At 42.2% G+C, this 24,338-nt stretch overlaps 1 protein-coding gene across 4 annotated transcripts in view; it reads left to right on the top strand.

The window, feature by feature from the left end:
* The window catches only part of pax5 (paired box 5), a 39,656-nt gene extending 16,989 nt beyond the window's left edge, over positions 1-22,667 (top strand). For 2 of the 4 annotated variants that reach the window (XM_037255524.1, XM_037255533.1), the window contains exons 6-11: positions 5,014-5,114; positions 10,605-10,737; positions 13,886-13,987; positions 15,925-16,011; positions 16,424-16,510; positions 17,110-22,667. In XM_037255524.1, coding sequence (XP_037111419.1) covers positions 5,014-5,114; positions 10,605-10,737; positions 13,886-13,987; positions 15,925-16,011; positions 16,424-16,510; positions 17,110-17,192 — 593 coding nt within the window. In that variant the 3' untranslated portion in view covers positions 17,193-22,667. Of the gene's footprint in view, positions 1-5,013; positions 5,199-10,604; positions 10,738-13,885; positions 13,988-15,924; positions 16,012-16,423; positions 16,511-17,109 lie in introns of all 4 variants that reach the window. The other 2 variants (XM_037255508.1, XM_037255516.1) reach the window with 1 other exon arrangement.
* Positions 22,668-24,338: the final 1,671 nt, after the last annotated feature.

Genomic DNA, 24,338 nt, shown 5'->3' with positions numbered 1-24,338 from the left:
TCATCTTGGGAGTTTTTACTTTTATTTTGTCTGTTTTATGTAGCTTCATTCATGGGATAACCAAAACACCCCACAGTCATCACTGCCAAATACAATTACAATAATAAGCATAGGCCGCTTATCTCTCTACTTGTGTCAATCAAAAGTAAACCTTGTTAGATTTGACAGATCACGTTAGATTGCGTAGATCTATCTGTACCTCGTTTGGTGTCCAGTTGTAAAACATCTCAGCAGACAAGAATCAAAAAGCCAGGTTAGGTTACAGGCTTGTTACACGTCAGCAGAATACAAGACTTTAAATGAGAAAATCCAAAAACCTGATTCTGCCTCATAGTTGACAGATTAAGACTGATTTCAGATTTCAGATTGAAATGCAAGGCGAGCTCCGTGGCGTCTAAACTTCAACTAGTCGACTGATAGCTTCACTACTACTGCACACTTTAACAAGTTAACTTGATTTGCGATTGTTGGCAAAAACTAGCATCTATTTTTCAGCCCATTAACTATCATCATTCTATGTTCACATAGATTTTGGAGTCTGTCAAAGAGACATCATTTACAGGGAACAGAGCCATCCTCATTAGGGTAGCAGTGAATATCTATGCTATTGTTGAGCTGACAAGTCCAAATATCTGCTATGAAAATGACCCATAATTGGGATCCTTTAGTTAGAGACTGTCTTTCTTTGACACGAATAATAATTGTCGTCTTGTATGGATGAATTATTATGCGTACGTGCACTCGCGACTGTGCCACAGACTCAAACACGAGCGCTGTAATCTAATTAGTAGCGTTATTGTTCCACACTGTTCTTTATGTGTAACATGCTGATTGTTTGACTGAACTTTCAAATTCAAATGGCACATTTCACTGAAGCATCCAGGAAGTGTTGTTCGTGCTTGTGCCACCAGCCTCGCTGCAGCAGAGGTCTGCCCGGTTGACTCGGTGGTCTAATTAACAGCATTGCTAATCACAGCTTCCATTAGAGCAACCCCCGCTGGATAATGACACACACGCACAGCGAGGGGCGACAGGAGGAACAGCATGCAGCGACATGGATAGACATAGACATACGCAAATAGGATACAATTATTCAGTCTTAGATCCATTTATTGGCCCAGGGAGACATTTGAATGAATGGAGGCAGAAACCAAGACCTGCTACTCAACAAAAACATAACATTTGTAATGATAGTTTTCAAAAAAATGATTTCAGCACCCCTACTACTAACACCACTACTTTTTAAAACAAATTCTATAGAGCCACATTCTTCTTCAGGCTCGCCAATTTCAGAGTGAAATAAACTTGTGCTCAGGAAATTCACTTTTTTTTTTTTCTTATGCTCAAATTTAGTCTGCACCTGCTACTTTAGCACACAACAGCCACAAGAAACTTGTGTGTGTGTATGTGTGCAGGAAGAGTGTGTGGGGGTAAAGCCCCTGATGACCTGTGCCCCCCCCAACCAAAGCAAGGGGAAGTAGGGGGTTGGGGCTAGGCCGGGGGGGCAGAATGTAGATGAATGCGAATGAATGGAAGAACTTGACTTGTGGGGCCAAAAGGGGACTATTGTATCTTGACCTATTATCTTACAAGGTGTGTGTGTGTGTTGGGATGTGTGTGTGTGTGTGTGCGTTGTTCTTGTTGTTTTTCTAGTGACACTTGCAAAACACTTTTTAACCACCGATGAGACAATTACATCCAGGTGTTGCTTAAAACAAAACTTGAAATAATTTTAGTGGGAATATTAAACCAGCATGGCAAATTGACCTTTGAACCCCCTGTGCATCCACTGTGACATGCAACAGCTTACCAGATAAAAGATGCTGGGAATGAGCATGAGGTGGCTCAGTCAAGAGGGGAGGATGCAGAAGAAGGGGTGGGTCGTCTCTGCCCTTCACCCCAAGTTCCTCTAGTCTCTCCCACCCTCTCCCTGCCAAAAAAAACCTTTGATCACTGGAGTTTGGAAAGGCCGTGCACACTCACATGCAAGCTGCCACTGTGAGGTCACATTCACAGCCTTTGTGCTGTCTGTGTCAGGGATTCCCTATCACTGTGCCGCACATTTGTGTCCCATGAGAAATCATCAGGTATGCCACGGAAAATTACCCAGTTTTACTTATTTGGTCTAAAAATTCATTATTGTACATTCAGAGACAGTGTAGTGAGGCCATTTGCTTTTCCACGACCCTGGCACACCTGACAATTTGGTGGCTAAACGTAGACTCAACTTTAGACCAGCTGAAATCAAGTCTAAGTTGTGGCGCAAAGAAGATTATACTTTTAAAATCACCCTCCTTGGCCACGGCACAACTATATCAACTTTGTATTCAAGGAAAATGCCAGTAAGCTGAAACAAGATGGTCATTATTTAAGTATCACAATGCTCTGTGTGGTAAGACAATTATATTATTAGATATAAATTTGAACATTATCTACGTACATTGTAATGAAAATATACAATTTCCACAGCCTCTAAGTACCGGTAAACATTTATACAATGTGACGAAGCATTGTAATTTTGCATGTACCCGTTGATTTTAGATGACACGATGTCAAGTGCATAATGGACGTATCTCCTGCAAACACACATACACACACACGCAATACTTATATACTCCAACAGGTGAGCCATCTTCCTGATTGTACGTATTCCATGTTGGTGGGTTGTTGAAAAATCTCAACAGTGGGTGAAAAGAATGATAGAGGGAGTAAGAGCGGGAAAGGAGGCGGAAGGTAGAAAAAAAAAGGCAAAGGATAGAACAATAATGGCTCATTGTTTGTTTTGTTCTGCTCGAAAGAAGAAGGAAGAGAAACACTTCCCTTCTGAGACAAACTCACAGAGATAGAGGCAGCTGTGTGTGTGCGTGTGTGTGTGTCTGTGTGCATGCGTGAGTGTGTGCGTGTCCAGCGGTGAATAGGATTTAACCCGTCACGGCAATGAGTTTCTTTAGCCATCCATGGATACAATGAAACCAGCCGGATATCAAGCTACGCACCCGCCCAGCCTGCCACACAAGCACTTTTACGCACACACACACACATATTGATCATCATAAATACAAAGCTTTGTTCTTACTTGTAGTTTGTGCTGTTTCTCCAGGATCTCCTGATGCTTTGTGGTTGCACAAGCATGGGTCCAACATTGAGAGTGTCTATTTGTATGTGTGTGTGAGAGTGAGTGACGGAGAGACAGCAGAAAGCAATAAGCTGGCTGAAATGGTGCCATCAGAGCTACATGATTGATCAATTGAATTCCATCATGGGGACCGGCCGACAGGATTAAATGGGTCGCCGTGGGTTACCAGGCTAAAGCACCATACTGGCTTTATCTCTACCCTGATTGGTCTGTCACCACCAGAGACCTGCGGACCTAACACCCACACTGCACCAACCGTGCGTGTGTGTGGTTGTGTGTTATGAGTTAGGTCGAGAACGAGAGATTATGATCAAGGAGTGTGTTTGTCGGAGTAGATGAAAGAGGTTTTGTGTACTGAAGGTAGGGTGACTTCTTTTTTTCTTCAGCAACACTATATTGTAAGGGTGAGCCACCAAGAGTGATGTTGGTGTTTGTTAGACTGTAAGACTGACCTTTGACATTGCAAAGTAAGCATCCGGTCTCCATACCAACAGTAATTGCAAAACTCTACAAATCATGTTAACTTCCATATAATTTTGCCACTTGCTGTCGACTGAAATTATCATCACAGTTGCTCAGGGCTCAGAACCAATCATGGCTCAGCTTGCAAACACTCACATGACCAAACACAGAAAAGAGGAGAGCCATGATTGGTTGTTACCTAAACTCTGAGCGACTGTGTTGTCATTTTCAGTGATTAATTGCACATGAAAAACCAAAGTTATTATATTAAATATAGACAAAATATGCTTTTGTAAATTGTACTAAGTGTGGGGAGCAGATTAATTGACAAGTAATCAATTCTCGAATTAATCGTCATTAATAATCGAGTAATTCTTTACAGGTATTGTTTACCTTAGTCTGATGGAAAAAATGCTTCTCAAACTGGTGGGACAGAAAAACTTTTTTCAACGCTGCTCTAACATCGATTGGTAAGCCACAGGCAAGGCAATGACGATGGTCTAACGTCTGTCCAAACGATATCGAAAAAAATGAAGTGTTTGGTGACTTTTGAGAAACCCTGAAATGTAAGTGCCATCCTCCTATTAACATATTTTAGCATTCACGGTCATGAGCACGTGGTTATCATAACCAATAGAAACAATGGCCATAAAAGTGCATCATTTTCCCTCCCACAACACTCAATTGTTACTCTTCTAGATCCAACTGCTCAAATTCATTTTCAGTCTAAATCGAAGAAAGAAATATTTGAGCCCTCTTCGCTGCCTGTCTGTCATATCCCCACAGAACAAACACACTCCCTCCCGCACGGTGACCCCAGGACTAAAATAGGCTTTCAGGAGCAGTTTGGAGCAATGAATTGTCTCGATATAACGGGGGAGATTTTCACCCTCATCCCCTCATGCCCACCTTTCCCCTTTTTCTCTTTTTCTATTTCTCAGGTTCTCCCTTTTCTAATCATTTGCGGGCTGCGACTTTTCAGAGTTCTTATAATTGTCTCCTTGGGTCCTTCAGCCTTGCAATAACTGCAGGATACGAGAGCTCACCGTCTAATACTGATACCGCGGCAATATATATTTTGGTGTCGGGGGTGTGTATGGATGAGCTGACCGGAATGATGGAGAAGAGAGAGGGGGTGTGCTTCTGAGAGATCAGAAAGGAGAGACAGCGTGTGCCTGGTAATGGCTTGCATTTGTATAGCATTTTCTTGCGCTCTCCACAATCGATGCTTTTAAATCACCCCGCTGAGGTTCATTAAATTCTTTTGCAGAGATTTATTTTATCAGCCGCCTCTCTCTGCCCGCCTCCTTCAAATTTCCCAATCTGATACCCACAACAGAACCACTAACACCCTAAATTGCCTCTGTCTGGCGCACTTCTCACTCAACATGGACATTTCCTTGGTCCCCTTTCAGGTCTGCAGGAGTCGCCGCTGGCCAATGGGCACAGCCACAGCGGGCGGGACTTCCTCAGGAAGCAGATGAGAGGGGAGCTGTTCTCGCCGCAGCAGATCGAGGTATTGGACCGCCTGTTTGACAGACAGCCATCCTGTCCGATCCAATCCAGCTCTGACCTCTATGCGAGCCCAGACCCTGGCAAGGTAAGGGCGTGGCACAGTGCAGAGTTTGGGGGAGAGGCCAGTAAAACTGTAGGACTTCTCTTTGTCTACTCGGGATGCGCTTTTGGCTCATAGTTGACCTGAGTCAATAATGGATTCGTTCATATTTCAAGAGAATTTCTTTGAATGTTCTAATGAAATGAATCCTGCACAATGAACATAATTCCTTACAATTGATTCTTTACTATTCTTATTTTTTTGTATTTACATTGTTGACAAAACTCTAGACATGGATGATGGTGAGTGGCAAAATAATGTACAGACATTCTACATAACTAGCAGTGAAGAAGAGACAGGAGCATTTAACAAAGGTATACATATTGTACTACTTTGAAAGTGGCCCAAAAAAAAATCAATTTGCGGCTTGAAACAAACCAGCTAGCAAGGGTTGGCTTCATAAAGTCCAGTTTTTCTTGTAACGTACACCTTGAAAATGAATTTTTAATCATGCCCAATATCATCTTCCCCTATAAATTAATCTTTGGTACGCATTTTAATCTCAACCAATCAGAGTGATACACAGATTAACCAATCAGATGATTCGTGAGAGTGCTGAAAAAATCTGATTTCTTAAAAAAATTGTGAATTCAACGGCGTGGGTGTGGTTGACGCCAACTCTTGGGATATTCACACATCTCCCATCTGATTGGCCCTTTTAGTTCAGATGAGGTCCAATAAGTAACCATTTCGGACCACACCTCTGTTTCTCGAAATTGCCACACTAGCGCGATTAGATGTAATCCCAAATGTGAGCATCAGATAAAATGTTTGTACGACATTGACTACCTTGAAAGACCTCACCATGCAATTTCAAACAAAATGATTGCTACCAACTAGCTACCCTCATCAAGCCTAAAGTGAAGTTAATTAGTTTTATTTAGTGCTGCTTTTTATCGTGAGCGAGCTTCCTTCATATGAATGCACCTTGGGAATATTCAGCATGGAGCACAAACAAAAAGACACTGCGTCAAGGTGTGTCCGCATCCTGCTGTTGCATTTATATTGACCTCACGCCCTTTGCCAGCCGTGCAGTAATGTAAATGTGAGTGGAATGGACAGATGTAATAACAAAACAAACAAGAACCGTGCATTTGTATTCCGTCAGATGCTTCTAAAGCGCACTGCTCAGGTTGATATTAAGGAAATAAATTTGCCCAAGTCGCAAAATGACAATTATTTTTGTCCCACCTTTAAATACATGCCTCTTTCACTTTTATTGACTTGATCAGTGTCAAGGGCAAGAGAACAAACACACTGGTAGAGTCCACGGCATGTAGAAACACAAGATAGGCTACAGCCTTAGACCTTAAGGGCAGAGTTGGCTTTTTTAAGCCATTCATTTTGTTTTGACCAACATGGAGAGTGGAGTGGCGCAGGGCGAGAGGTCGACAGGGATTGGCTGAAGTAGCTCTATAGACTTTGAGTCAAGAGTACAATACCCGTGATTCATAGGTCAATGTCCTCTCTGAGCCAAGTCAAGCCGCTGAGGTCCGATGGCAGACAGGCCTGTTAAACGCTGGGTCGCCCTGGGGTCAGACTGGCTTTAGCAGCCGCATTGTGATTACAAAGAGGTGCAAGTGAACGCACACACACACATTGAAGTCTACATTCCGATGTGTCCCTCTCCGTCCGCTCCCCTCTATCATCTGGTCAATTCAACGAACCCCCACCTCATTTTTTTCCCAGCCTGAATTTCCCAGAAGGAATGATTGACAGTCATACGCTTAACACTGACAGCCACAGCTCAACCTCTTTTTTGCCGGCCATCTTTGTGTATGTGCGTGTGTGTGTGTGTGTGCAGGTTCTTGCCTTTCTATCTTTGTAGGAATCAATTTAAATGTGTGCATAGTTAGAGAGGCCATTGAAATAGGGTTTAGTTGTGTTTCATTTTAAAGTTAGTTTGGGACTTGACTGTGATTTTGAAATTTGCATGTAGGTGAGGAGAAGTCTGTGAATGTATATAAATACAGTTTACAAGTCTAGGCAACGCTAAAAACTATAGGAGGGGTCACCAGCCTCAATAAATCTAAAATCTAATTATTTTGATCCTAAATTACCTTTAATTGTAAGTTATTAATTCTAAACGAACTTCTTTTTTCAAGACACTTATTTTTAAGAACAGTCATGCAGGATGTACTGTCCTATACTTTCTCCTTTTAAATAATTAGTGTATCTTTTTTTTAACAATCTCATTTGAGTAGTAATCATTTGCTCACATCCCTCAGAAGCAGATATTTTTTCCTCTGTCATCAAAACACACTCATCCATCCAAATCTTTATCTTTTTTTTCTCCCTCTCACCATAGTCTATTAAGCCGGCACAATTAATTTGCAGGCGCATGGTGGAGGGTGTGTCTGCACGTGTGCTTGTCAGACAGAGTTCATTTGAATTTCCCTTCAATCACTTCCCATTAGTCAGGTGATAAATCAGCTCAGATGATGGCAGCTCCCACCCATCTATACCGCACCAGGTCCCAATGCCTGTCCAGTTTCCAACAGGAAATCGACAAAACATTTTTTTCTATCCATATTTTCAATTTGGAAAGCAGAATTCAGTCTTCAAGAATGTAAAGAAAAAAATGACACATTTTTTGTTTTATTTAAGAACATGGAAGTGTTTAAAAAAAATGCTGAGTGGAGGTGACATGCACGTTCCCGTGCAGCCCCATTGCGCTCGTTTTGATGATTTCCTTCCTCCCGCTCCCTTTCTTGGCCCATCTGTGTGAATTGTATTTGTTTACAATCAAGCCTTTTTCCATCAGGAGAACACAAGAATGTGGAGAGAGACAGAGATGGAAAAATAGGGTGCAATTTGGCGAATGGGGAAAAGGGGAAATACCATTATGCAAATGTCCTCCTGCAACATGGCAAGGTGCTTGCGTGCGAGTGTGTGGCGGCGGGTCGGTTAAGGCTCATCACTTATTGATGTGAGATCCAAAGCATTACCTCACTAGCTGCAGAAAGCTATAGCTGATGAGAGCAAATGGCAAATATGTCACAGTGATGTGATGAATTTTCTGTCATTAGACCGTCACCAATCTTTTATTCACTTTTGAAATATTTATATCTTATTGACATTTTTGTTTTGACCAGGGGACCATTTATAAAAATGTTCTTTTCTCCCCGACTCAACATTAGGTACACCATATTTAATCTAATGAGATCCGTAGCAAAAATTGTATCGAAAATTCTGCTTGGAAATACTTGCATTAGGTTGACATTGTCAGATATTTATGATTGTGATACTAGCTCGCATACCAAGTGTATATGATTTATACATGAGCGTGTAATGGGGATTAGGGCTAAGGGAGGACTTCATTTACTTTTCTTCACATGACTTTTTAAAAAAAATATTTTCCTTTAGATCCCACTGAATTCATGAATCTTAAAGACAAAACTGAATGATGATTTCTGGTACTTTCCAGGATATACAGTACCTATTTGGTTAGCAAGTATATTCCATGAGTGCTGACAAAGGCAACCTCTCTCCATGGTGCTGAAATGCATTGCCAGTCAATTGTCTCAAACTTTTGTCTCATGCCTACAGCATGCCTCCATTTCTTTCAGCCCACTATCCTGCCCCATACAACTTACCCCCGCCCCCCCGTACCATCAACCCCCAAATCCCTGCGTGGCCCCCACAGCTGCGTCCCTCCTCTTTGATGAGGGCTGATGGTGCCGTGTGAGCGGCAGAATTGACAACATTTACGGGGGCGAATGAGAATGATCCATCTTCCTTAGCGGGCCTGTCACCCCACTGGCCAAACTTCATCATGGCCAATTACCACAGCATTCCCCTTCTTCTCCACTGCTGCCTCCACCCCACAATCTACATGGATACATGGACTCATTAGACATTATTATAATAAGACTGACGGCAGCCAAGAAATGAAGAGGGGAGGGGGACGGTCGGGGTAGTTGCAAGAATGAGGAAAAAAAATAATAATACAGGTGTGATGTATGAATGCAGCAGGGAGGTGACGTGGGAGTCATTAAGAGAGGAAGCTTAAAATGTGCGTCAAGTCTTAAGAGAGAAAGAATGGCCAGGCAAGTGTGTGTGTGTGTCTGTGTGTGTGTACGGGGTAAGCTCTTATTTGGCAGGTCACAGTCCAGTGGTTGTGTTGTGTGCTGACGAGCACAGAGGTGTTTAAGAGGTCAGTGAGCACAAACACACGCTCACACTTACACTTCTTTTCGCACGCTCAAACAAATTCAGAGGTATTAAAAGGGTCACTGCAAAGCGTTCACCTCATCCCCGAAAAGGAAATTCTGATCACTGTCGTTAGTGTCTACAATCTGAAAACACAAAGAGACACGCATTTACTTCTCCACTAAGACCCCAGCGGGTTATTTACAAAATTTCTTCATACTCTCTCACAGACATATTCATATGCACATTCATAAATTACATACGCTAATGCCACTTAGAAATAATTAATCCAATTATTAATAAACAATACACTAACAACTTTTCAAGAGTAAGCATTCTATTTTTAACTGGAACTTTTAAACCAGTTCTGACATCAATTCCTCATCTAATTTCAAAATGAAACGTTTGACTTTGAGAAACTTGCTAATATATTATATGTACACTGCATAGTGTGTTGATTGGCTATTTTTGTCATTTGCGGTGCATGACTGACCATGCTGACATTGGTGTCCATACCTATTATCAGTAGCTGAGGATAAATTGATTCTGTGGGGTCAAACATAGGTCAGGTTTAGGGGAACACAACCATAATCTATCAACTTGTCTGCATTTTTGGCAGATGAGGGAGCGGGCTGTCAGTGGCAGCTATGACTTCATAAACAGTTGATTATGACCATCGATTGGCGTGTATAAACTGGACGATCAATCGCTGTTTTTGACAATTGAGCTGTAGGTGTACCTTTATTTTGAAATATGGCGAATTGTTGGCAAGCTAAGCACCCAATGGTAAAATATAAATGGTCAAAGTGGGTGTGCAAATGTAACAATAATTTTCTGCAGGTTGTGTGTGTTTGTGTATCGGGCATTAGATGAGTGGATGAGTGTTATAATGATCACAATTCTTATTCTTGTTGTCTTGGGAGACAAAAAGCTTTGTGTACTTGTGTATATGTGAGAAATGTGTGTGCGCAATAGAGATGGATGAAGAAAAACATCAAGTTGATCCTGCGGTTATAAACTGTTGGACTTGGTTGTAGACTAAATCCTCGTCTTTGTAAACAGATCAATACACTCTGCTGTGCGTGTGCGCGTGCACGTGTGCGTGCTTGAACATAAACCCGAGTCTAGAAGAAGTAAGCGGTGACATGCAGCAGGATCAAAATGCGCTCTACATGTCTGGTTAGCAGATAACGTCATGATGTTTTTAAGCTTCCTCTTCCACTTTCTGTTTCTCGCCAGACATCGGATTACTCCTCCATGGCCTCGCTAGCCAGTGGACTGGACGAGATGAAGAACAGTTTGGCCAATCCCGGCACCGGGGCGGAATTAGGAGGCAGCGTGGCCGGCCCACAGTCCTATTCACTAGTTCCAGGTAAGGGAAACATCGGAACATTTGAGAATTATACGCTAAATCTAAACATTTTATGCGTATCCGCATTGCAGTGTATGTTATATTTTCACGTTGGGCCAAAAAATATTTCCATTAAAATACAGCATCTTTCTTAGTACCGTTGGCAAGATATTTGCATGAATGTAGTATTGTCGGGGAAAATTGGATGCAACTTTTGTATTTAATTATTCATTGGTTTACGGTAAGGGATGGGACCATGCAGATTGTTGCTATTGACGAGCTAACACAACTGATGTCATGTAAATGTGGCACTGACTTGATTCTAATGTACGGCCCCTGTCTCTTCAATCCATTTAAGAGATAGTCCACTTCCATATGCGCTATGTACGACGCATGTGTGTGCGTTCAATATGTTAGTGTGACAGGAGGACAATTTAGTTGTGCAAACACTATTAAATCTGTATATATGCACAAAAACCTTTACCCGAAATGTTTTTCAATCACGCTTAAACCCCCAGTGCACACGTTTAATCCATGTATTAGATGAAGAAATAAAGTCATTCACGTGCCAAATACTGGAGCCTAATCCTTATAAAGTCTACTCGAGCTGCGCCGTGGGCTCCACACTTTCAAAGTGTTTTAATGTCTATAAAGAGCTCAGTGCCTTCCATCTCCAGAGAGACATGCCTGAAGGAAAGGATGGCAAGGAAGATGGACGGATAGCAAAGCGGTACAAAAGCGTGTCTCCATTTAGGGACACAGGGAAAGGCAGTTGTTAATTAAGAGCAGGCCGGGGAGCACTCGGACAAGGCTTCAGTGCTCCCATCGGTAATGAGGGGAATCATAGAGCTGGGAATTTGGGATATCTGGGAATTGCCTCTTTTTGGCCGTCCGAAACCACAGAGGAATACTACCTGGTGGAGCAGAGACAGCGATAGGAAAAAGACATTTCCATTTCTGCTTATGCATGCATACATTCATATTCACACACACACACACACACACACACACGCGCTTGCATACACACTTGGAATATTACGCATTACATTGACTGTCTTTTCCCTCAGAATAGAGCGCCCTCTAGGGTCTGTGATGCCTGCGCATTTGGTGCAGTGGTCTTGCTATTCTGCATAGCTTATTTGGTTTTGTTTCTCTTTAATGTCTTCTCAAATCTCAACTGGAGTTTGATGATGTAGTGACGTCAGTGCAGGCATTGAAGACTGTCCGTCTCTATATGGGCCATGGGTATAGCTCTGCATTTTATGGGCCATGGGTCAATCGTCTGCATTTTGCCTGAAGTTAGCTGAGATAGGTTATAGCGAAACTGTGACCTAAACAGGATAAGTGCTATAGAAAATGGATGGATGGATGGATGGATGGATGGATGGATGGATGGATGGATGGATGGATGGATGGATGGATGGATGGATGGATGGATGGAATATGAAGCTAGGGGCATTCTGCTTTTTTTAGCACAAAGTTCCATAACATCGTTCATATAGTCATTTTGCTTCTGTTTTTACTACTCTATCAAGTACAAATTGCCCAAAAAGCTATCTTTGTAAATATAACAGTGTAGGGAATGCAGTTTTATGAGCTCAGAGGAGACTTGTTCACGTTGTGTTGACCTCTACGGCAAAGCTGCGGACAACAGATACATCAAGCAGCGCTGGCACATATGCGCACGCACACAAACATGCAGACGCACACCTCCGAGGATGTGGCCCTGTCTGCCCCCTCTAAGTCGGACTGTAGAGAGTCCATCTCTGCTCTCTTTCAACCTCTCTCCTTAGGCCCCCCTTTTCTTGCCCTGTGCGCTGACCCTGAGCGGATGAGCAGCCCGCCTGCGCTAATGCCTCGCTGTCGCGTCAAACACTGAGAAAAACTTTACTACACTAAGACGGCAAAGATGAGGTGGAGAGGGACAGAGGAGACGAGTAGGAAGGGGATCAGGGGAGAGGAAAAATTTGCAGTCTTTTATAGATCGCATAGGAAAGCAAATGAAAAAATTTACATTTGGTACTGATTTCATTTATTTTATTACTTCTCAACTCAATTACAAAGGTTTATCTTAACACTAATTGCTCTGTTTTTGTTAAAACCCAATTCTAAAACTGCCAGGATGATTTCCATCTTCTGATTATGCTTGGACTTTGTTAATAACAGTCACGCATTATGAAGTGCGAAATTACAAACAACTGTATTCATGTAAAAATGATTTCCATTAGTCTTTGGATAAACAACAAACAAATGGGTATGAAAAATGGAGGACATTTTTTTTTTTATTATCTTGTCTTAAACCTGTGACGTTTGTATCGTAACGTTGAGATGTAATGGATTTATATGAAACAAATATTTCTATTATTTAAAAATATTATCTACTCCTCAAATCTGATATTGCTCACTGTAACTGTTTTTCCCTTTTGCTAACACCTTCTCATCTTATTGTCACACCTCTCCCATTCCTCTTCTTCCCAACCAGTTGTGGTTAAGTGTAGGGGAAGTGAATGGGATTGATGGAGTTAGCATGTGATCTGTTTATGATGATGATAAATGCATGTGCGGGAGGCTGTTGATGCATGCGAAGGTACGTTTGTGTATGATGATGATGATGATGAATGGGGGGCTTGCTCTCACACACACATACATGCACTCGTACCATGATGCAAACAGAGAGAAACGATTCGGGATGACACACTGTCATGTAGTCTATTGCGGTTATATTTTCTATCCAGCTACTGACAGTCGAAGGGGGTGGGGGCTCTGACTCTTAATGGAAAGAATGGGGTGAGTTTGTAATAGCTGGCAGAAAATGGTGGTTGGGGGGGGGCAATAAGGAGCTACAGACATACCTCAGGATACTAAGTTAGTGGTAGCCAGACACAGAAAGACTGAGTCAATAAAATGAACAATGACAATCGGCATTTCAAATAGATAGGTAAATTGATTATTTTTTTACTTTACCATTAGTTGGAGCTGGAACAGTTACGAAAAAGAATGTGTTTGCTAATCAATTTTTCAATGGATGGATAATTCATTTAAAGACAGTTATGAGTCACTTATATTCGATTACACGCCGATACCAAGTACCGATACTATTATTATTATACCGATACTGTTGATGGTATCGGTCGAGTATTGATGGACATCTCTGTGTTCTTCACTGCAGGTCGAGACCTTGCCAGCACCACCCTGCCAGGCTACCCTCCTCACGTCCCCCCCACGGGACAGGGCAGCTACTCCACCCCCTCGCTCACTGGCATGGTACCAGGTACTTGCAACTCGTGACTTTACACTCCATCTCATGGCAAACATCTCAGAGGATGGATCTCGGCGGATATGTGCGGATGTGGGTGTTTTGGGCTATTCATCTAGCGTTGCCGTTTCCTCTTGTTTTGTCTGCCAATGCTACGGCTGACAGTGGTCCCAGTGGGGTGGCCCGTGCATGCGTGTGTGTGTGTGTGTCTACGTGTGTGTGTATCATTAGAAAGCAGCCACAGTAGCACAGATGTCCCTCCTCAACATTAGTAATTTGTTTTTAATGAGAATCACCAGTGACCCACGACTAATTCATTCATTCCCTTCCACTCTGCCTTCTTGGCCGCTTTTGTGTTTCAATCCTGGGCCGCTATGCTTGCTTTCGCTGCTCCTTCCTGCAGCCTCACAAATTTTCACTGGGGGTAAAAGGAGGTTGACAAAGGAAGAAAAGGAGGAACAAGTGCATGAAACCAAAATGCTAAAATAATGTTGTTTACAAGTGTTTGTTTTGGTGTAGGCCCAATCGTTTAGTTTGTGACACACACACGCACACACAGTCTCAGTGGACGTGTTAGAACAGCACGTCTCAAGATGGCTAACCCTGTCGCCCTGTCCCCACGCGCTCACCCCATCCTGTCCTCAGGTTTGACAGCATATTTGGGAGCATCTTCACTTGTGCGCCGTTTGTGTGTGCGCGCGTTTGTTTTTGACAGAGTGCGTGTGCGACCTTGACACCGCGCTACACCAGGGAGACCCGCGAGCCTCATCTCTCCTTCTTACCTCCCCTCCCCTCGCCTCGCCTCACTCCCACACACTTGTCTCCTAAACAACCTGACATGTTGCCGTCACCACGGTGATGACAAGGGGAGGATGCCATGGAGACCGCATCCCGACCCCACCTGACAGTTGCAGACAAACACACGCACACACACAAACACTTGTACTCCTGGGTAACGTCGAGTGGCTAACTTTCTGACAAAGTCGACTTACACAAACATTCCGAGCAGAGTTGGAGATCCTGAAAACTTTGCTCCTCCGCCTCTGTGGGTTTTTTTCTTATAGCGGCAAAATGACCCTCCTCTTTTTGTCCATCCTGTTTAATATTATACCTTCATTAAGTAAGCAACTCTTCTGTTCTTCTCTCCCTAACTCTCTCTCTCGGTGCAGCAGGGGGCTGACACTCAGAGGGGGTGTTGGAGAGCACTGAGGCAGAACCGACAGAGCGAGAGGGAGAGGAGGGATGGAGGTGGTGTCGGGTGTGTGTTGGAGGGGGGGGGTGCACCAGGGTCTGTGACTGTCAGCAATGGGAGAGGGATCCCCCGGGAGGAGTTGAGGGTTCAGGAGAGAGAAAAGGAAGAGTGAAAAAGAATGAGCAAGTCAGCAACGGGGTGAGGAGAGAGAGAAAAGGAGGAGAAGAAATGAGGAAGAATGTTGTTTTGATGTGAAGGGTGACGGACCAACTGTAGCCATGCAGGCAGGTCGGGAGTGGGGGAGGAGGGAGAAAAATACAGAAGCGGAGACAAGAGAATGAGTAAACCCCAGACAGTAGGTAGTAAATGAGGGAGAAAAGCTACGCTATCATCCGCTGCACGGCTTGCACTCACTCGCAGCTACACTGCAAAGCGAACGGCAAGGAAAACTTCCATGTTGCCTCTTAAGTCCTGCACGACCAAATTCCGCCATTCCCTTTCAATTTTTGTCATTGTCATATACTTTTAACAGACTCGGTTAATAGTCTGAAACTAAAATTGATAAAGCATTTTTATAACTGAAATTAATAAAAAATTGAGGGATTTTTACAGTAAAAAAAAAACATTTATAAAACTAACTTCAACCGATTATTGTGAATTGTACTTTGTATTTGTGTTGTGTACACATGTATGCATGCATATTTGAATCTATTGGAGAATTTGTTTAATTGCTGCTTCCTCTTTTGTTTTCCCTGTTCAGGAGGAGATTTCTCTGGAAGCCCCTATTCCCATCCACAGTATTCCACATACAATGAATCCTGGAGATTTCCTAACCCCAGTTTATTAGGTAGGTTTCGCCATAAAATTATATGTAGGGGGGAAAAAACATTTTACATTCTTGTCATCTAACAACATGAGTGTCACCTGGAAAATATTGTGTTTGAGTTCTCATGGTCACAACATTGAGGATGAGAATCCAGATTATTGCCAACATTTCTTTAAAAACACACACTTTCAGTGCAATTCTACCTTTCAGAACATGATTCTGCCAGTTCAAACAATTTTTAACACCAATAACAGTCCACAGACCAGAAGTGATTGAGACAGTCATTGTCCAGTTGATTGCAGAGAGCCATTTTGTTGGTTTCATTTAAACGTGCAACAATCAAGACAGGGGTCAAGCTCTGCTTACTCACTGCTTCATTAACTCCGCCCTCTCTCTCTCTCTCTCTCTCTCTCTCTCCCTTCCTCCCCCCCAGTGTTTCAGCAAGATTACGGCTCCATCTTGGGTACTGAAATCGGTTGTTCCTCCAGTCTCTTTACCAGCCAGGCGGGACAGATGCAAGGTAGGTGTAGAACTTAATTTTTTTTTTAAAGGAAAAAAAAAAAAATACAATTTAAAAGTACAAGACACTTTAGACACTTTGAGAGACACTGAGGGGCTTAACGTGGATGACAAGGAAAAGGAATAGGCTCCTATAATGAGGCACAGGGTGAGAGTCAAGGTGACAAATGAAAGAAAGTGGAGTTAGGAATAAATGGCGAGCGAGGGAGCCTGAAGTCATGAGTGAGACTAAATAGTTTGTCAGAGCGGCTTAATGCTTCACTTCCCCAAAGAGCCTCCTGAGATTACCTGGACTGTGGACATAACCTGACAGCACACAGCCAGCGAGATTGATGGATGTGACATAAGTGTGTGTGTGTCTGTGTGGCATCTCAGATAGCGAGTTCAAGAGCATCTGCCAGGTTCCACTATCGAATTGACCTCTTCCCTATGGAGTGAATGGACTCAAAGGATCAGAAGCAGTAGTGGAGCTGTCAGCTTTGACTGCCACTTGTGTGATTGGTTCGTGTGCGAGTTAAGCTTCGAACAGTTTAGGAGTTTTCAATATAGTTTTTCTTGGAGACAAAGCAAGCGTGTTTGACCACGTGCATTTCCCCTCAGGGTCGCCGTACTACTACAGTGCGACATCACGTGGGGCGGGACCCGCTGCCACGGCCACAGCCACAGCGTACGACCGCCACTGACTGCAGCCGTTGAGAAGAGCTGGCGGCAAGGGAAGGAGGGAGGGAGGCGAAAGGATAGCACCAGCACTGCTCAGTTCAACAAGCCTGCCCCCACCCCCGTGCACGGACCACTCACATTTTGACAATTGTGAATCTTTTTTGGACTGCCACTGAAACCCACCTACGCACTGCCAGCCTGTAAAAAGGTTACTGTGAGGACACGCAGTGCGACAGGTAGGCTCCATCCGTGCATTTCAAGTACGTACATTTTTTGCAACTCTGAGGACCCTTCCACAACATAAAACGTGGCTGGGTTTGCTTTCAACCCCTTACGAATCCAAGAGACATATCCGCAAGCCGTGGTTGAACGTGATCTTGTGGGCTAATTGCTTTGTGACTGTGTGATGGTTAGGATTCTTGTTTTTCTGATGATACAGCGTGGCCTGGCTAGAGCAAAATCAGACCACGCTTTTTTTTGTTAAAAACCAGCGGTCAATCAATTCAAAGTTCTATGCCATGTTACGCTGAAGTAAAGACAATCCAACTTGCAGAACTTTATATGACCAAACCCTTTTAATGCCAGCCTCTTGGATTACAACACGGGTGGGGAACCTACAGCATTCGATTTGGACCACCAGCTAAATAAAATGCTCCCAAATTATCTGCAATTGTTCAGAATTTATCCAGCCGTCCGTTTTCTAGATCCATATTAAAGTCACAGCCTATCCCTGCTGACTTAGGGCGAGAGTCGGGGTGCACCCGGAAGGTGTCAAATTCATTTTTCTTGCGGGCTACATTGTCAAGTTTGTATAATCACTTCAATATATTTCTTGGTAACTTTACCTGCATTTCGTGGTTATTGTATACTTTTTTTAGACAACAGATTGAAATCAGAACTCAGAAAAATTGTGAAAACCAAATATTGCTATTGTTCAATTTATGTCAAGAAGAGATTTGATTTAAATGATAAAGTTGGTCATGCCTACAGTATAACAATTGAGGAAAACTAATTTCAGCACAGATTTTCTGCCCAAATCAAAAGATCAATTTAGCTACAAACATGAAGTAGACAAGAAAAATCATGTGGTTGACAGATCAGGTCGGACATGGACAAATATTCACACTCATATGCACACCTAAGAACAATTTAGAGTAAAATGCTAATTTTTGGTATTTGGCTAAAACTCACACAAACACAGGGAGGAAATTCAAACTCCACTCAGGAAGATGAGATTCGAACACCAAACCTCAGAACTGTGAAACAGATGTCCCCTCATTCATCGCGCTCCCATAGATCATAAAAAACAACACAAATATCTTCAATTATTTCATTCATTCATATTTCATGCATTCTGCTATTTTTTAGCAGGATGCCCTGATGAAAACTGAATTGGCCTGAGATGGGTTCCCCACCCCTAGATGACAATAAAATAACAAAACAGATGACAAGGGTGAGCCTTTCTGACAAAGCACAGACCTCAAGTGTGAAATGAATACAGACAATGTTGAAATGAGGCCCAACCAAACATAAACAGGGAGTGTTACCATCCAGGAAGGTGCTATCCAACCTACCCCGCCAAGATTTAGTAGTCATCAAGAGCTATTTATAATGGTGGAGAAAGAGTAATATATTGAGAGGCTTTTCTGCGCCGCACTCTGCAATGAGAGTGAATGCCTGTAACCATTTATAATGTGTTGTGCTAGAATAGTGATGATGATGCAGTAAAATCTTGAAAAAGAAAAAAAAAAAGAGAACGGTTGTTTGTTTATAAATGTGTTTCGACTGAGGTTTTCTTGTTTAAAAAAAAAAAAAAGAAAAAAAAAAAAAAAAGTTAGTCCATAGCCATTTTAAACACTTCCTGCTTATTCTCAGACTCGGGAAATCAGGAAGTTCATAAAGAGTCCGAAAATCAGGAAGTGGTGACAACCCTATTTCTCCCCTCTCTCTCCCTCTCTCTCTCTTTCTCGCTGTCTCTGTTTGTCTTTTAAATTCCCCAAAGATGGCCCCCCCAGTGGATCGGCTGACTAACTACAAAAGCACAAAGAGACTCTGTTAAAGGCGCCATTTTTGTTTTCGGACTTTCTTATTAAATGTAGGACTTCTTGCTTGTTATCATTGACCTTTTAATTGCTTAGCCTTCAGATGTTTGACATCCCAAAATTGTTTTGTAAAAATATTCCATTTGAGGGGGTAAAAGGATCACAAGAAATATTTTGTTTTATTTTGTCTCCTGTGTTAGTTCTGCGCTGTGACAATTTATGACACCAGGGTTGAGGCCTTATCACTACCCAGGGTAGACACGGGAAAAGATTTATTGGCCTGTCAACATGGATCTGAAGTCAATGGGCAAAGACCACAACGCTGGTCTGTGGTCATGGGCAAAAGTTTCAATAATGTGTATGTGCTTTCTGTCTTACATCCTACAAAATATATACCACAATGGCTGAAAGAGAAGAGACACATCAAAATATCAATTATTCACATTTTAAATTTAGATTTTTAGTCATGATGAATCATAAATTCCTAGGGGTTTAAATTACAAAGAGGTTTTTGGTCTTAGGTTGTTTCATTGTAGCAATTCACTGCTACTGTGATAAATTGGATGCACCAAATAAAATGTATAAACAGTGTTAGCTTTTCAGTCTTTGTTAATCCTCAGATTCGAAATGAGAATTGAGCGTATTCTTTTGTATTTGTAGACCTTGAAAGTTGTGTGTGCACAACTCCAAAGAAAAAATCTCCTGTCAGCTCTCTTATTGTGCTGCCAGCACACACGCCACAAGCAGAAGCCTTTTCTCAGTTCTGTCTTTTTTTTCTAGATCTTTCTGAGGCATTATTAAACCTGAACCACACCAGCTGAAAAGGAGGACAGTGCCTTTAACACCCCCTTCAACATGACTGCATGTCATGAAAAACAAGCATCCTGAACAAAAATTCGAAACTAGCCAAGACAGTTGGAAACTACAATAGGATGGACACAGGAGTTTAACCGTGTTTCCTAGTCCTACATCAGCCACAAAGAGGACATTTCAGTCAGTTCTTAGCAGTAAATTTTTTGTCCTTGGGGGGGTCACGGAAGGGTCAAGGGTATATGTCAGGGGGTCCGCAAAATAAAGATTTTTTTTTTTCTTTTTTAACAAACACTTTCAGAAAACAGCAATAAACATTTATATGTTCCCTACCAGGCACGTGGAAATGTTGAGAAAAATTCCCAGAAAATTGCAAAATACCCACAAGTCAGTTATCTGGCCTGGTAGCTGGGGGGGGGGCATATTTCAGGGGGAGGCAGTAACCCTGCAGCATTCACTCTAGCTCCGCCACTGGATGTCATATCATTAAATATAAACCATAATCAAACTATTTACTAATATATTATTTACACATTTTACAAATTTTGAACAATTCATTTTTACAAAAACAAATACAGGAGATGACTGAAATGTTCTTGCTGTGACCATGATTTGCAATACACTCAAGGACCAAGTAAATAACACATCTGCTCATTTAATCCAAGCCGAACATCTTTTTAACATCCCAAACACACGAGCGCACAGACACACTTCTACCATATCGATCGAAGGCCGTTCTCCTTGTGGAGGTGAAGCCAGAGGTGCCTCCTGTCCTCACTGGTAGACGCCTCAGCACTGAGGAGGCCCCAACTGAGTCCGCGTTAACAGGATTATTTGTCAACAAAAGCATAGCCACACAGCACACCTTGCCATTGCTATGACCTAATTGGCTCACACTGGCTGAAAGCGGCCCCTCATTGGCCCACACCAATGGCAGCCATGACATTGAGCAGGGATGAGGGGGTGCTGGGCTGTCTTTGTGGGTGGTACCAGTGGTACTTAGATTTAAGAACACACCCGTTCCTTTTGTCCTTTGCTGGGTGGGATGGAACCCCCCCCCCCCAATGCCCCAGTGTTCCCCCTGGGGAGACCAAAGCTGCTGCGCCATCAGAAGCTCATCCGCCTTCTCTCGCCCCAACTCTAATCTCATCATATCTACTCACCCCTCCTGTAGCACCACCACACATCCAGGATTAGGAATATTAAACTGTTCTGTTGTATTTCAGACTCGTGACCTTCTCCCTCTTTTCTCCGGACCACCTATTAATCCTTATTCCTACTTTTCTCACATTGACTGAATAGTCAGTTCACTCGCGATGTTCGCTGCCCTGTCAGAAATTCATAAAAGGAATAAAAGTCAGGCTTTTTGCGCCAAAGCGAGGTCATTTCAATGGCAAAAGTTGCGTCTCATGATCTCCCCTCTCACTATTAAGACCCCCTACGTGATGTTTTTTTTTCCCCCTGTATTACAGTCTAGGCAAATGAGCTTTTTCTTTATTGGCTTTTTCCTCAACATGAATTCATGAAGATGGCCGCCGCCTTCATATAAAACCTGAGGGGATTTCGGCATCACATTTTGACAGCAATTAGTGGCACAATCTGTTTGTTGCTTGCTGATATGAACCGCGCTTTGGACAGATCTCATAGTGAAGTGTAGCCATGTTGGGTACGTCTTAATTTTATTCATAAACAAGACAGTGTTAAAAAAAAAAAATAGAGGATGATTTTTCACCTTACTGTGGCCTTTCGTATAACAATATGGACTTTATTTCACTTCATGGCTTCCTATCTGGGGTGTTAGAGAGATGTTTATATTGGGAAGAGGCATAATAGTTGATTCAAATTCTGTCAATCAAGTGAAATTGATTGACAGTTCAGTCATCGTATTGAAGAAATTGACGATAATGGAAACATACTCAAATGCCCATCGCTAAGACACATCAGTAAGTAACAAAAACAAGGCAAAGTAGTTTTACACCATTCTGAAACGACAACATATCTGTAACGTTCGCCAAAGCCTGTGATGCCTGTTTGAAACTCTTGTAAAAAATTAAAATCAAATAAAAATGTTTCAGAAGACTTTCCAAGAGGGTAAAAGCCTTCAAATATCAAAGGGGGAGGATTAAAAAAAAAAAAAAGACGTAAAAGATGAGCTTCTTTAAAAAAAGTGTATGTTTTCTATTCACTTTTTTAGTCGTTGCAAAACAAAACTTGGTGTTTTATCTCTTTTTGTGTGTTGTGTGTTGTCTGAATATTTGAATGTATTTGACTGCAGTGCCAATTTGCCAAAGATATCATATATCAGAGACCTCGCCTTTTGCTTTGCCGTTTGTTTTACTGCCCTATTGTTGTTCATAAAACTAGAAATAAATAGTAGATATGTTATATTATTTTTGTAAATTTATAATGGTAATATTATTGTCATTTTATTTTTATTTGGCATTGAGTTTACACTGTGAACTACCCACTGACAGTTTGCTGTGATGCATCCTATCAGTCTGTGTATTTGTCCATCTGTCCACCTGAGTGACTGTTGTTGGTGATTTATTCCATTTATGTACCTGTAATGTGAAACGAAGAAGTAATTATTTGTAAATAGTTGCCATAATTTTATTGGTCCTTCAGAATAAAAAAGTGATAATTTTAGGGCAAGTGTGAGTGCATTGGTACAACAAGAAAACACAACAAAAACAAGCCTTTGGTGTAAATGTCACATTCCTTGACACATTCCCAGCCTTAGTCTAGACATACAGACATGGAGGGAGGGTGTTTTGCACTCAGTGTGTGCTTTTTCCTCTGTCATCCAAAAGAAGAGGTGTCCCGTGGCTCTATTCTTGGCTCTTGGCTCAATCCACACACCTCTGTCCTCCTGAGGATGTGGAGGAAACAAGACGGTGGGGGTTGTGTGACTGTGTGAGGGGGTGTGTGGCGGTGATAATAGGACACTAGCTGTGACATGACGACAACACGGCACACACACCAAAAACAGCACATAGCCAGCTTGAGACAAAGGCCGGGCTGGCCGCACTTTGGGCGCTTGCCCAGATGCCACAACAGAAAAATGAGGTGGGCATTTGTGTGCGTGATCTTCTTTTGGGTCCTTGCCAGCTAAAGCCAATCAATTAAGTTTCGCATAGGATAGCATGGGGCCTATAGGGTGATTTGAACCTGAATCTGGACCCAGTTGCCTTTCTCTACGGATCCTAATCTATTATTAGATCATTTCGGTGAGTACTTATAATATACTCAATGGAACCTTTATAGGACTTATGGTAGTTGTAGTCTGATTTAAAATATACACTCCAGTCAGGTGCCTTGTAACACATGACCAAGTCAGCTAATTAAATCCTTGGTTTTTATTTATTCAGAGCAGCTTTTTGTGAGTGGTGCCAATTGCTATGTGAAGCAGGAAAACAGTGAGAAATGTAAAATAAAAATAGTGGAAAAGGAGAATCTTGAACAAATAATGTGCTATTTGTGTGTATACTTTATTATTTAAAAATAAATTGTTTTAACATACAACATAACAAACATAATTTTCACTTTGTTTTTTCTTAAATCTTATCTACAATCCACCCCGGTACAAAGATGATGTCATGGTTTTTAACAAGTCCATGGAACAGCAAAGTTGTAGACTCTAAATACTGATGGTGTCAACTTTCTTGACCTCAACCTTTGCTTTTGTTACCTTAACTTATGAATGTTTTACCAACTCATACTCATGGAGTTAAAGTTTGATTCCAACTTTTAATCTCCCCACTTTAATCACTCCAGATTACATAATATGACATTCCAAGCCCCCAAACCTCCTTTCTCCTTTTCCTCCGCGCTTCTTCTACAAATGAGAAGACAGACAACAGTGGTACTCATGGAGGCCAAGGAGTCATGCAAATTAACGTCAATCAGCATGTGTACTTTTTGGCCCTCCAGAGCCCCGTTAAGAGAGGAGGTGTGGGGGCCAACGAAGTATAATTGGGCCTTGGCTGATTAGCGAATGAACCAACGAGGAAGAAGGAGCGATCATCAGGAGATACGAGAACGCTAAGAGCAGGCGAAACTGACAACGCATGTAGAAGAGTGGGCGAGAACACAGCATGAAATAATGCATATGGTGCCTATTCATCACTGCGATAAAATCAATGGATAGACCCCTAAAGGCCAAGGTGAGCACATCAGTAAGAGCAGCGCCATTCAACGGCATTATTGCAAGTTATACGACATCATACTTAGTGACAGTTGCTGGGGCGGGGTCATGCTAAAAGCATGTATATAAGATTAACAATGTTTGCTGTGTCAAGATCAGTATTTGTTGAGTCC

The sequence above is a fragment of the Syngnathus acus genome, chromosome 1 (assembly GCF_901709675.1).
Source record: "Syngnathus acus chromosome 1, fSynAcu1.2, whole genome shotgun sequence".
Lineage (NCBI taxonomy): Eukaryota > Metazoa > Chordata > Actinopteri > Syngnathiformes > Syngnathidae > Syngnathus > Syngnathus acus.
The sequence above is the reverse complement of the archived record's forward strand: the minus strand, read 5'-3'. Positions and strand labels throughout refer to the sequence as shown.